The sequence below is a fragment of the Natrix helvetica genome, assembly GCF_964273705.1.
Source record: "Natrix helvetica genome assembly, chromosome: 3".
NCBI classification, from domain to species: domain Eukaryota; kingdom Metazoa; phylum Chordata; class Lepidosauria; order Squamata; family Natricidae; genus Natrix; species Natrix helvetica.
Window position 1 is genome coordinate 176,696,772 of NC_138549.1, and position 14,146 is coordinate 176,710,917.

The following is a 14,146-nucleotide window of genomic DNA, read 5'->3' on the forward strand; positions in this document are numbered from 1 at the left end:
TCCAAAAGGTGGACTTTGCTGTCTTCAAAAGAGGGGCCTTTGCCTTCTAAATGCAGATGGATGGCCGAATCTAGTCCTCTGTCGTCCTGGTTCTCCTGTGTTGTGCCATGCGTTTGTGAAGTGGATGTTTTGTTTCCCCAATGTACCGATCTGCACATGTCTCACTGCATTGTACTGCACATACCAGGTGGCTCAGCACAGGGTTTGGGACCAAGTTATTTGAAGGACCATCTTTTCCGTCATATCTATCAGACTGAGGACTGTTAAATTTGGACCTAGATGGCCTCTTTGACCCTTCTTTCAAGCCAGTGGTCCCCTCTGTCCAAAAGGTGGACTTTGCTGTCTTCAAAAGAGGGGACTTTGTCTTCTAAATGCAGATGGATGGCCAAATCTAGTCCTCTATCATCCTGGTTCTCCTGTGTTGTGCCATGCGTTTGTGAAGTGGATGTTTTGTTTCCCCAATGTACTGATCTGCACATGTCTCACTGCATTGTACTGTCTGTACCACATTGCTGAGTTTGTGTCTGAGTGTTTTCTCCTTGGGGTACACAAGACAATGCCAGTGAGACATGTGCTGATATGAAGAAGGCCCCACACCCATTTGCACCACTCAGATAAACCTCCAAGTGCCCTCAACGACCATCTAAAAGGATGCAAATGACCAGCTTTATCTGCAAGGAGTATAAATCCTTCCCTTCCCCACCATCCAGTCAGAGCTGAAGAAGCTTTTGGGATGAGAAGCGAAACGTCTTCAAAGAAAAGCCAGAAAGTCCAGTGGCCTCCTGAAAAAAAAATGCAGCTTTGGCTTTAGAGGTTTAAGTTGCTGCAAGTCTGACCGTGCAGGTTTAACCACATCTTCTTTCCTCAGCCTCGGATCTACCACTGTATCCAGTACACGGACCTTCACCCGTTGATCAGTCCTCAAATCCCTGATGTTTTGGCGGAAGCCCAACAGATGCAGGCTTTGGCCGACATCAAAGGTCTCCGGAAGGGCAAACGATGGATGGCCTTGACCGGTGTCATGAAGCCCACGGTGAAGAACATGATGGTACGCAGGAATGCCCTCGTTGTCAAGGAGTGAACCCACGACCCAAAGGTTCAGGAGCTCAAACTCGCAAGTCTTTCCAGGCCCGATCCGTCCCCGTCCCCGCATCCCTGCAGAGGATTTTTTGCAAAAGGGTTTTAAGCGGCCGAAGCGTGAAAATAAACAGAAGTTGTCAGAGTTTTGGGCAGTGTGGCTAGCTGTATGCGATACACCCAGGAGCAATAACATAGCACACACAGCTTTAAGACAATTAGCAGTGGTTTATTTGCAACTATATACAGGCAAACACATGCAGAAGGTAAAATCCCTTACCGTCCACTTACAGACACAAGGAGAGAACTGAATACACGTCGAGAAGAAGAAAACACCCTCTTATAGCCACCTATATATAGACTTGTGTGGCCCTCCCATCAGAGTCTTTTTTTTGAAAAGTTTTTTTAAATTTTTTAAACAAAGACAAACAAAAACATAAACATATACAACCTTCTGCCATTTCATATAGTGTGTCGTTTGGTTACAAAATTTTGTGCGCCCTTTCCATGGTCACCACTTATAATTATATATCAAATCACAACTTGTTCAATAGATAAACATAAGTACCTTATTGTTATATATCAATTCTTCAACTATAATTATTATTCCTTAATTTTAAATAGAATATTCTAAATATTGAATTCATGCATACAACATCATTCCATTGCATCATTCTAATCTGTTTAACAATGCGCTAAACCCTTATAGTATTGCATATATCATTCTATTATTCTTAAAATATAAAAAAATTCTTCAATATTTTCTGTTACCATGATTTTTTATCCAACCATTGATAAAACAAATCCCAAACCTTATAAAATTGTTCATCTTCTTGTTCTCCAATTTCAAATGTCAATTTACTCATTTCCGCACATTCCATTATTTTTGGGATAGTTTCCTCCTGCGTTGATATTTTCTCATTTTTCCAATTTTTTGCAAATACAACCATCAGAGTCTTAAAAGGGCTATACCATAGCTGCAATGAATCATCCTCATTTCATCAGTCTAGCGTTCAGCTTACAAATGACATCTTACAACCTGACATCATCTGGCAGCTATTAAATCCTCAGGGCCTTGACCGAAGTCCTGGAAGTCCCATGGCTCTTGGCCCAAAGGAGGATGGAGGAGGGTCCCCCCTGGAGAAGGCAATTCTGGCAGTGGTGAAATCTATTTTTTTTTCTACCGGTTCTGTGGGCATGTCTTGGTGGTGGTGGGTCATGTGACTGGGTGGGTGTGGCTATGTAGTCATGTGACCGGGGGATCAAAAGATAGAAACTTACTTTAACAATGTCCTGCTGGAGCAGGGTTGGACTAGATGACCTCCAGGTCCCTTCCAGCCCTGGATAATCCTCTGAAGCTGCATCTAGGGTTTGTAGTCCTTCCTTCCTCTCCTTTTTCTCTCCCTCCCTCCCTCCCTTTCTTTCTCTTTTCTTTCTTTCTTTCTTTCTTTCTTTCTTTCTTTCTTTCTTTCTTTCTTTCCTTCCTTCCTTCCTTCCTTCCTTCCTTCCTTCCTTTCACTCTCTCTTTTCCTTCCATCTTTTTTCTTCCTTCTTTCCTTTCTTTCTCTTTCTTTTCCTTCTTTCTTTTCCCTCCCACCCTCCCTCCCTCCCTTCCTCTTTCTTTCTTTCTTTCTTTCTTTCTTTCTTTCTTTCTTTCTTTCTTTCTTCCTTCCTTCCCTCCCTCCCTCCCTCCCTCCCTCCCTCCCTCCCTCCCTCCCTCCCTCCCTCCCTCCCTCCCTCCCTCTTTCTTTCTTTCTTTCTTTCTTTCTTTCTTTCTTTCTTTCTTTCTTTCTTTCTTTCTTTCTTTCTTTCTTTCTTTCTTTCTTTCTTTCTTTCTTTCTTTGAAGCCTGCTGGGAGCAAAAACAGATTCCCCCACCTCCACGTTTCTGGAGAACCTGTAGTAAAAAAATGCTTAAAAAGTAAAAAAATTAAAGTTCTGAAGTTCAGCTGTGTGATGTGCGATCATCGGAACAGTTTTTAAAATACTTTTTAAAGCATTTTTTTTACTGCCGGTTCTGTAAACCAATAGCATTTTGGTAGCAATTCACCCCTGCATTCTGGGCTGATGAATAAGCTACCCCGTCAGAGATTCTAGAGCAGGTTTTTAGAGGGGCTTCTGGTCAGCGGTGGGTTTGCCACACACCAAAAATGTGGGTGCGTGTGCGGCTTTCCCGTATGTGCTTTGCTTGAGCGCACGGCTTGCACACATACACGTGGCTCAGAAAACGTGGACAAATAGGGCAGCATAGTGCCGGGGCAGGTGGAGTGGCCCACCCACAGGAGGTCAGTACTGGTTCCCCTGAACTGGTCTGGGCCAACTGAATCTCACCAGTACTTAGGATCCATTTTGAAGGGAAGATGGGCTGGTCGGCTTTGCTTACGGTTTCAAAGTTGTCTTAGTTTATCACAGGGGTGTCCAAACTTGGGAACTTTAAGACTTGTGGACTTCAACTCCCAGAATTCCCCAGCCAGCATGGCTGGCTGGGGAATTCTAGGAGTTGAAATCCACAAGTCTTAAAGTTCCCAAGTTTGGACACCCCTGGTTTATCAGAATATAAAATATCGGTAGTCCTCAGAATGACAAAGTTGGAATGGACCTTAGAGGTCTTCTAGTCCAACTTCCCTCCCCTCCCCCTCCCTCCCTGTCCCCTCCTTCTCCTCCTTCTCCCCCCTCTCCTCTCTTCTGCTTCTCTTCCCCCTTTTCTATTTCCTTCCCCTACTTTTCCTTCCGCCTCCTCCTCTTCCTCCCCTTACCTATTTAGTGCCCTCCCCTCCTCTCCTCTCCTTCCCTGATTATGGCTAGACCGGGGATAGCTTGTCATGTGCCAAAAGTGGGGGGAGCGCGGGGGGTCATACCCGCTCGTGCCCATACCCATAATTCTATGCACCCTCCCCCCACAAATGCGCATGCGACACCCCCCCCAATGCTCCCCTGCTTTTGGCATGTGATGGCATGGGGGACCCACTTTTTGCCCTCCCCAGGCTCCAGACCAGTGGTGGGTTGCAGGCGGTATGCCCTGGTAGGGCCGTACTGGAGCCTGCCCAGAGCACCGGATACCGTTCTGATACGGTGTTCCGGATGGCCCACCTGCCCGCCAGAGCTCCTTACCTCTCCTTTAAGCCTTTGGCGCTTCCGCGCATGTGCATGCTGCGTACGACACCTGAGTGATGCTCCCCCGAGCAGCTGGAGCATCGCAGAGGCTTGCAGAGGCATCACAGGCAGGTACGATACATGCATGCACCATGCACATGTGCGCAGGTGCTGCTCTCATCCATGTGGGCGACGCCGGGCCCGTTCCAACTGTACTGGTTGGAACGGGATCCGGAACCCACCACTGCTCCAAACTCTTTCTAGGAGCCTGGGGAGGGTGAAAAAGCCCTTCCCCCGGAAGCTCTCCGGAGGCTGAAAACGGCCCATTTGCCAACTGCGGTCCGTTTTTTGCTCTCGCCAGGCTCCAGAGCTTTTCTAGGAGCCTGGGGAGGGCGAAAACAATTTGTTTCCCAACTTCTGGTGGGTCCAGAAGGGCCAGAAATTAGCTGGCTGGAGCTGAGCTCACATGCCCACTGATACGGCTCTGTGTGCCCCCTGCGCCATGCGTGCCATACGTTCGCCATCACGGGGCCAGATCCTAACAGTCACAGCTTGTAAAGACAGGTTGTCCATTCTCAGGTGTGTGCAAATAATGGACAGCCAAGATCAGGTGAAGTGTTAATACCACTTCATAAGGCCTTGGGAAGGCCACACTTGGAATATTTGCATCCAGTTTTGGTCAGCACGATGTAGAAAAGATGTGGAGACTCTAGAAAGAGTGCAGAGAGGAGCAACAAAGAGGATTAGGGGACTGGAGGCTAAAACATATGAAGAACGGTTGCAGGAACTGGATATGTCTAGCTTAAGAGAAAGAAGGACTAGGGGAGACATGATAGCATTATTCCAATATCTCAGGGGTTGCCACAAAGAAGAGGGAGTCAAACTATTCTCCAAAGCACCTGAGTGTAAAACAAGAAGCAATGGGTGGAAACTAATCAAGGAGAGAATCAACCAAGAACTGAGGAGAAATTTCCTGACAGTTAGAACAATTAGTGAGTGGAACAGAAGTTGCCATAAAATTTTCCAATTCTATATTCCCCTTCTGGACTGCCTTAACCTCCTCCCCCAGCCCAGCTGCTTCCTCCTCCAGCACACCAATTCTCTGTTTATTTTCTTTTATTTGTTGCTGCACACTTTTAAGCTCTTCTCTAAAATCTGCTACCTCCTTTTTCAACTCATTTTGACCCTGCATTAGAGCTTGAAACATTTGAGTAACAGATAAATCTTTTGAACTCTCTCCAGTCCTTTCTTGTGAAAATGATGAAATTTTTTTCTGTTGAATCGTTGGACTGGATGCAGTAGAAGTCGGTGCCGAGGCTGCTTTGCCTGTAGGTGGTTTTCTGGGCCCCATTGTCTAAGTTCAGAAAAAGTATAAATCTTTTGCAAAAGAAATTGCGTCTGTGAAGCTCGCAGCCGAGCGAGTCCGAGAAGACAGGCAAATCCAAAAGTGAAAATTAACTCTCTGTCACAGTTCCAAACCAAGAAGTCACACACACACACACACACACACACACACACACACACACAAGAAATCAAATAATCCAAATCCAGAAAGACCAATTAACAGGAGAGGCTCCAAGAGTCCTTCAGGGGGGATAATATAAAGCCAGACTTTCTTCAAAGGTAGTTTCAAAAGGCAGACTTCATTTATAAGTGCGAAGAAGAAGAAGGAAGCAGGCCATCTTGGCTCCTCCTCGGAATCAGGAGTAGAACATTAAAAACTTCCATAAAGCTTTCAAAACAACTCAGCAATCAGCTCTTGCAGTTATGATATAAATCTTTTCACATAGTTAGTTTAAGTGGCTAATTCAACTTTTTGCTCTCTCTCTCTATTCCGAGATTGAGAGACAGTCCAAATGCCGCTTTGCCTGAGAGGGGTAGAAGAAAAAAAACAAACCCCCCTCCAATCTTCCTACTTCAAACAGATTGAATCCACAACTTATAAAAAAGCCGCTGCTCATCAGTTGAAAGCAATTAAGGAGATTGGAGCGAATTTCTCACCTCCAGCACTTTAGCCGCTGCATGTAGTTAACTCTTTCCTTCCGGAATCCATTCAGCGAAGGTGCTGTTATGCACCCCCTATGCTCCCCAGCTCCTGAGGTGAAACTGGAGACCCCCCCATGGCTGCTGCCTATCTGGGGGGTTCCAGCAAGCCGCCCTATGGCAGGTGGTCCCTCCAAGACTGCCTGTGCTCCTAAAAGGAGCCCACTGGAGAAGCGAACAGCGGACCAATGTCCATCGCCTTTGGAAACCGGAAGTGATCTGAGTGCTGATTCCTCTTGAGGGATGCCCAGAGCTCTTTGGTGAGGGACCGGTGGTCAATGAAGATGCATTTGGGAGGGGGGGGCAGGCAAGAGATGTTACCTCATGTTTGTTTGTTTTGTTTGTCTTGTTTTATTGGATTTATATGCCGCCCTTCTCCCAAAGGACTCAGGGCAGCGTACAGCATTATAAAAACACATATTACAAAAGTTAAAAGGAAATTAGAAACAATCCAAAAAAACAAACCCAATTAATATAACAAGAACATTTTAAAAATTAGATAAAATTAACAGGCCAGGCTGGCTTGCTGGAAAAGCCAACTTTTTAGGGTGCGTCGGAAGGACCAGAGGTCAGGGATTATGCGGAGCTCCGGAGGCAGCTCATTCCAGAGGGAAGGCGCTCCCACAGAGAAGGCTCTCCCCCTGGGGGTCACCAGCCGACACTGTCTGGCCGACGGCACCCTGAGGAGGCCAACTCTGTGGGATCGTACTGGACGGTGGGAGGCTACTGGTGGCCGTAGGTGGTCTCGCAGGTACCCTGGGCCTAAGCCACGGAGCGCTTTAAAGGTCATAATACCTTGAATTGCACCCGGAAAACAACTGGCAACCAGTGCAGGCCGCCTAAAAGGGGTGTGACATGGGAGCACCTAGATACCGCCATGACAACCCGCGCAGCTGCATTCTGGACCAGCTGAAGCCTCCGGGTGCTCTTCAAGGGCAGCCCCATGCAGAGAGCGTTGCAGTAGCGAGAAAGGACGAGGGCCTGAGTGACTGTGCACAGAGCATCCCGATCCAGGAAGGGGCGCAACTGGCATACCAGGCGAATCTGGTAAAAAGCCTCCCTGGTCACGGCCGTCAGGTGTTCTTCTAATCCTGTCCATTCCCATAATCCTGTCCATGCAGGATGGATGTTCTGTGCAAGAAGTATGCTCCTGAAGGAGCAACGGATGGAAAGTCATCAAGGAGAGAAGCAACCTAGAACTAAGGAGACACTTCCCAATAGTGAGAAGAACAAACCAGTGGAACTGCTTGCCACCAGAAGTTGTGGGGGCTCCATCACTGGAGGATTTTAAGAAGAGATTGGACCACTATTTGTCCAAGGTAATAGGGCATCTGCTGCTTGGGCAGGGGGTCAGACTAGAAGACCTCCAAGCCCCCCCCCCCCCTGTTACCCTCTGTTCTGCTCTGATCTTCTCCGGAGCGAGGCTCTGTCATCCCCCACACGAGCGAGGGCTTCTCTTAGGCACGCCTCCCGCATTGTTGGCTCCATTCTCCGGCTCCTTTGTGCTTTATAAGGACACTTTGTTCCTGGCTGGGCGAGGTCTGGGGAAGGCAGCTGCCGACGGTCCGATCTAGATCAAACAGGCCTGCAAGAGGTAAGGTGCAAGGAAGGGGTCAAGAGGGGGCCTCTGGAGGCAGAACCCCCCCCCCGATCTACACTTTCCCACCCCAAGGTTGAACATATGAGGTGAAGGTCCTGCCTGCCCCACCCGTTGTGGACAATGGGTCCCTCTTTGACTTGGAAGGAGTGATGCTGCTGCCCGTATCTATTCCTCATTTCTTTTGGCTGCTTTGTGGGGGCTTCCTCTTCCAATCTGTGTGTGTGTGTGTGTGTGTGTGTGTGTGTTTGTGTGTGTGTGTGTTATTCGTACAGGTAGTCCATTGACTGAATTGAATAGAATAGGAATAGGAATAGAATAATAATAGAATACAATAGAGTAGAGTAAATAAGTAAGTAAGAAATAGGATAGGATAGGATAGGGTAGTGTAGGATAGAACAGAAAAGGAACAGAACAGAATAGAGAATAGAATAGAAATAAGAATGAAGGAATAGAATAGAAACAAGAACGAAAGAATAGAATAGAATAGAGTAGAGCAGAATAGAATAGAATAGGAATAGAATGGAATAAGAACAGAATAGAGTAGAAATAAGAATGAAAGAATAGAATAGAAATAAGAATGAAAGAATGGAATAGAGTAGAGTAGAATAGAATAGAATAGGAATGGAATGGAATGGAATAAGAATAGAATATAAATAAGAATGAAAGAATAGAATAGAATAGAATAGAGTAGAATAGAATAGAGTAGAATAGAATAGAGTAGAATAGGAATGGAATGGAATAAGAATAGAACAGAATAGAAATAAGAACAAAAGAATAGAATAGAATAGGAATAAGAACGAAAGAATAGAATAGAAATAAGAACGAAAGAATAGAATAGAATAGAATAGAATAGAAATAAGAACGAAAGAATAGAATAGAAATAAGAATGAAAGAATAGAATAGAATAGAAATAAGAACGAAAGAATAGAATAGAATAGAAATAAGAACGAAAGAATAGAATAGAAATAAGAATGAAAGAATAGAATAGAATAGGAATAAGAACGAAAGAATAGAATAGAAATAAGAACGAAAGAATAGAATAGAAATAAGAACGAAAGAATAGAATAGAAATAAGAACGAAAGAATAGAATAGAAATAAGAATGAAAGAATAGAATAGAATAGAATAGGAATAAGAACAAAAGAATAGAATAGAAATAAGAATGAAAGAATAGAATAGAACAGGAACAGGAATAGAGTAGAGTAGAGTAGAGCAGAATGGAATAACAGAGTGGGAAGGGACCTTGGAGGTCTTCTAGTCCAACCCCCTCCATAGGCAGGAAGTCCTACACCACTTCAGACACATGGTTATCCTCAACTTACAACAGTTGGTTTAATGACCCACGTACAACAGCTCATTTAATTTGGATGCTTGGCAACAGACTCGCATTTGTGACGGTTGTGATGTCCTGGGGGTCTCGTGATCCTCTTTTGTGTCGTTTTGACGAGCCACGTCAATGGGGAAGTTGGCCTCGTGTCACAACCTACTTTAGCAACTGCAGTGATTCACTTAACAATTGTGGCAAGAAAAGTCATAAAACAGGACAAAACTCACCAAACCAATGTCTTGCTTAGTAACAGAATTTTTGGGGGCTGGATTGTGGTCGTAAGCCGATGACTAGCTCTATCCCACCTTTATTAGAGTCAACAGGAGCGAGAGGGGTGGCACATAAACTTAACAAATAATTTTTACAAACAACTCCAGGCTGCAAACGTATCTAAGACGCCTTCCTACTGTTTAACTTGCAACACCCACCCTGGGAGTATGGCCGAAAAGAATGAGGACCCTGGCTGTGACAGTTAATCAAACTTCCACCTGCCCCCACCCATCAAAAACAGGCAGTTTTAGACAGTAACTGCAAATGCAGAATGAGCCCTTCGTTTGTGTAATTTTATCTTGTATTGCACACAGCATACAAAGGATGTTGTATTTTTTTAAGGAAGAAAGTCTTTGTCCTGGATCAGTTAAGTTGACCTGGTATTTTAGCAATGAAGAATAGAAGATAAGATTTCTAGACACTGGGCACATACTATCACATGTGGTGGATGTGTGTGAAAGCAAAGGATTCTTGGATAAAAATACATACATGGTTAGAAAAAATGGTTCTTTTCAACTTACAAAAGTTTCTTTGATTTTTATTCTCCATACACACATTCACAAATATACATTCTCACAGTTATTAATATTGTGTGTGTATCTTTTAACATTATAACAATTCTTGTAACCAGGTCCACATTTCGGCCCAAAATAAGTTGGGGTGTGTGTGTTAAAAATATAATTGCTATATATACATACTTTTTTTTTTCAAAAAAAGAGGAAGGAGGATATATGTTAAAATTAAAGATGTTTATTAAAATGGAATTATAAAGACCATCAACATAAAATGGAGCTTGCTCAGAGGCTGAAATACACCATGCAAATGAGATGAAGGGTGGGGAAGAAAGAAGAGAGATAAGAGGAGGAAGAGAGAGGGTTAGGAGAGAGGGTGTCGGGGGGAGAGGAGGAGAGAAAGAGGAAGTGGAAAGAGGAGAGAGGAGAAGAAGAGAGGAAGGGGAAGTAGAGAAGAGAAAGATGATAGAGGGAAGAAAGGAGGTAGAGGAGGGGAGGAGAGAGGGAGAGGAAAGTGATGGTTAGGGTCCAAATATGGTGTATGGAGAGCAGAAGAGCCAATAATAGTTTTTGGGTGTTGATGGTAAGACGAATTGACGTAAATATTTAATAATACAAAATAATGTTGGTTATGTAACAGTATACATGTGGTTATTTGTATGAAAATTAAAAAAACATTATAAAAAACATTTATAGCAATTCTTTTCTCCATCTAAAAAATTTAATATATAGTGGTAATCGGGACGGCTCTTCCTACCATCCCATTCGTCCATCTTATTTTACCACAAACCTACTTTTCCTTCCCTCTCCTTCTCTCCTTCCCTCCCTTCTTATCTACTTTCTTATTTCCTCCTCTCCTTTCCCTTTTCTTCTTCCCCTTCCTCTTCCCTACTCCTCCCCTCTTCCTCCCCTTCCTGCTCTCTCTCCTACTCTTACTCCCCCTCCACGTCTTCCTCTCCTTTCCCCTTTCTTCTTTCCTTCTCCTTCTCCTTCGTATCTTTCCCTCTCCTCTTGCTGCCTTTCCTTCCTCTCTCCCTTCCCTCTTTCCGCTGTTGTGATTACTTCAATCTGATGTATTTTTGGGATGACATTCAGGGCAGACCAGGTTCTTTATTTACATAACCCACTTAAGTTCCCTCTTCATGGCCAGAAAAAATCTTAAAGCTGCCTATAGATTATAAGCCAGAAATATTTTTGTTAGGCATAATACCAGAAAAATATAATAAGGGGAATTTGTATTTAATATTGCATGTTTAGACGGCACAAGAATTGTATAGTATTGGAAAAACGAGGAAACGCTGAGAGAAGAAGATGTAATTAAAAAAATATTAGATTGCACAGAAATGGAGACTAACATTAAAAGAAAAGGAAGATATGGAGTATTTTCAAACAGGGGATTTGTTTTGTAAATGATTTGATAATAGAGGCAGAAATTAGGAGCTTGGAAAACATTCTTATGTAAGCATTTGACCCAGACAATACACTGTTCACAAAGCAGAATAGAATGAATGAGCTGGAAGGGACCTTGGAGGTCTTCTAGTCCAGCCCCCTGCTCAAGCAGAAGAATCTCTTATGCATGTTAAGTGAAAATGCACAAATAAACTATTGTTTAAAACAGGGGTGTCCAATCGTGGGAACTTTAAGACTTGTGGACTTCAACTCCAGAATTCCCCAGCCAGCAGAGCTGGCTGGTGAATTCTGGGAGTTGAAGTCCACAAGTCTTAAAGTTCCCAAGTTTGGACACCCCTAGTCTAAAATACAAGAAGGTAAGATGTTTAGTTGCATCGCCTCAACAACTGAAGGGCTAGAGACAAGGGCAAGTACATTCTAAGAATTAATCCAGACCTTCTTCTCTGTCTCTAGGTTCCTCCAAGTGCCAGCATGGCCATGCTTCTCCTTCTGAGTGTCCTGCTCACCGGTATCTCCTATCATGGGACGTTGGCTAACACTGGATGTATAATCTCCAAAGGCGCATTGGAAAATTGTAAGGGGGCTCAGATACAAGGTTGACTTCTGCTCCTTAATTGATGGGTTTTGTCTTTCTCTCAGTGGGCTATTGCTGTGTCTCCACAATGAACTTCACCGTGGACCTAATAGGATAACGGTGTTGGATGAGACCTTGGAGGCCTTCTAGTCCGAGCTATGCTCCAACAGGAAAGCTTATACCCATGATGGCGAACCTATGGCAGAGGTGGCACGCACAGCCCTCTCTGTGGGCACGTGCGCTGTCACAAGCTACTCTTCTGTTTTTTTGTTTTTTTGTTTTGTTTTATTGGATTCATATGCCGCCCTTCTCCCAAAGGACTCAAGGCGGCGTACAGCGTTAAAAAACACATATTACAAAAGTTAAAAGGAAATTAGAAACAATCCAAAAAACAAAACCAATTAATATAACACTAACATTTAAAAATGAGATAAAATTAACAGGCCAGGCTGGCTTGCTGGAAAAGCCAACTTTTTAGGGCGCGTCAGAAGGACCGGAGGTCAGGGATTATGCAAAGCTCCGGGGGCAGCTCATTCCAGAGGGAAGGCGCTCCCACAGAGAAGGGTCTCCCCCTGGGGGTCACCAGCCGACACTGTTTGGCCGACGGCACCCTGAGGAGGCCAACTCTGTGGGATCGCACTGGACGGTGGGAGGCTACTGGTGGCAGTAGGTGGTCTCGCAGGTACCCTGGACCTAAGCCATGCTTTCCAGTGTGCATGTGGCCGTTTTTGGGGTGTTTTTCAGGCCCTTTTTATGGCCTGAAAAATGGTCTGAAAGTGCCCCGAAAAACACCCTAGAAAAGGACCCGAAAAACAGTCTAAAAAGCCCCCCAAAACAGCCAAAAAACAAGCATGCAGTGCACCAGCAGCTGGTCTTCGGGTTTCCCGTTCTCCGGTACACGCACATACATGCCCATGCACATGGGTCCTGGTTTGGGTACTCGGTGCCGAAAAGTTTCGCCATCACTGGCTTACACCATTTCAGACAAACGGTTGCCCTATCTCTTCTTAAAAGCCTCCAATGATGGAGGAGCCACCAACCTCTGGAGGCAACTTCTGTTCCACTGCCTCCCTGTTAAGTGGGTTCCCCTTAGTTCTAGATTGCTTCTCTCCTTGATTAGTTTCCGTCGAATGATTCTCCATCGAGTCCATTCCCATCAATTGAGTTATTGGAAGCTAGTTGTGATATGAGGCCAGTGGGGGGGGGGGGGGGGAATAAGCTATTCTCCAAGGCACCTGAGGGCAGGACAAGAAGCAACGGGTGGAAACTAATCAAGGAGAGAAGCAACTTAGAACCGAGGAGGAATTTCCTGACAGTTAGAAGAATGAATCAGTGGAACAGAAGTTTCCTCCAGAAGTTGTGAATGCCCCAACACTGGAAGTCTTTAAGAAGATGTTGGACAGTTACTTGTGTGAAGTGGTGTAGGGTTTCCAGCCTGAGAAGCGGGTTGGACTAGAAGACCTCCAAGGTCCCTCCCAACTCTGTTATTCTATTTCATACATCTTCAAGCTTGCACCCAACTAATACTCATGGTTGAGGGTCTTCTTTTCCTAAGGCTGAAGGTCAAAGAGATGGGGAAGGGGATCAGCTGCCTCCTCTCAACTCCACTTTTGATGAAGTTGGCCAAGATATTTGCTGATTGTGCTCTGCCTTTCTTCTGCTTTCCAGTTTACCATTCCTCCAAAGATGCTTTCCAATCAAGACTGGAAATTGACCTAAAGGCTTTGGTTCCCTTAACTGTGCCTGAACACTTCATTCGGTGAGTACCACGGTGCCCCCATCAATTAAAAAGGGAAGGTAAAAGTAAAAGTTTCCCTGGCACATATGTGCTAGTGGTTCCCGACTCTAAGGGGGGCGGTGCTCATCTCCGTTTCAAAGCCGAAGAGCCAGCGCTGTCTGAAGACGTCTCCGTGGTCATGTGGCTGGCATGACTCAATGCTGAAGGCGCATGGAACGCTGTTCCCTTCCCACCAAAGGTGGTTCCTATTTTCCTACTTGCATTTTTTCCATGCTTTCGAACTGCTAGGTTTGCAGAAACTGGGACAAGTCACAGGAGCTCATTCGGTTACGCGGCGCTAGGGATTCGAACTGCCAAACTGCCGACCTTTCTGCTTGACAAGCTCAGCGTCGTAGCCCCTGAGCCACCGCGTCCCTCAAAAAAAGGGGAAGCCCAAAGGTCAAAGGGCATGTCCGTGTGGGGCGAATTTTGAAGTGGGCAGGATCGAATTGATAGAAAAGCTAT

The 14,146-nt window shown here is 44.9% G+C and overlaps 2 protein-coding genes across 2 annotated transcripts in view; both read left to right on the forward strand.

Moving 5' to 3' along the window:
• The window catches only part of EFCAB8 (EF-hand calcium binding domain 8), a gene marked incomplete at both ends in the record, with an annotated part of 61,502 nt that extends 60,421 nt beyond the window's left edge, over positions 1-1,081 (forward strand). The window contains one exon of the mRNA XM_081949192.1: positions 869-1,081. Within this exon, the coding sequence (XP_081805318.1) occupies positions 869-1,081 (213 nt within the window). The remainder of the gene's footprint in view (positions 1-868) is intronic.
• A 6,671-nt stretch (positions 1,082-7,752) lies between these two features.
• The window catches only part of LOC309389576 (uncharacterized protein), a 43,261-nt gene continuing 36,867 nt past the window's right edge, over positions 7,753-14,146 (forward strand). Inside the window, exons 1-3 of the mRNA XM_081948126.1 lie at positions 7,753-7,806; positions 11,784-11,904; positions 13,573-13,663. Coding sequence (XP_081804252.1) covers positions 11,802-11,904; positions 13,573-13,663 — 194 coding nt within the window. The 5' untranslated portion in view covers positions 7,753-7,806; positions 11,784-11,801. The remainder of the gene's footprint in view (positions 7,807-11,783; positions 11,905-13,572; positions 13,664-14,146) is intronic.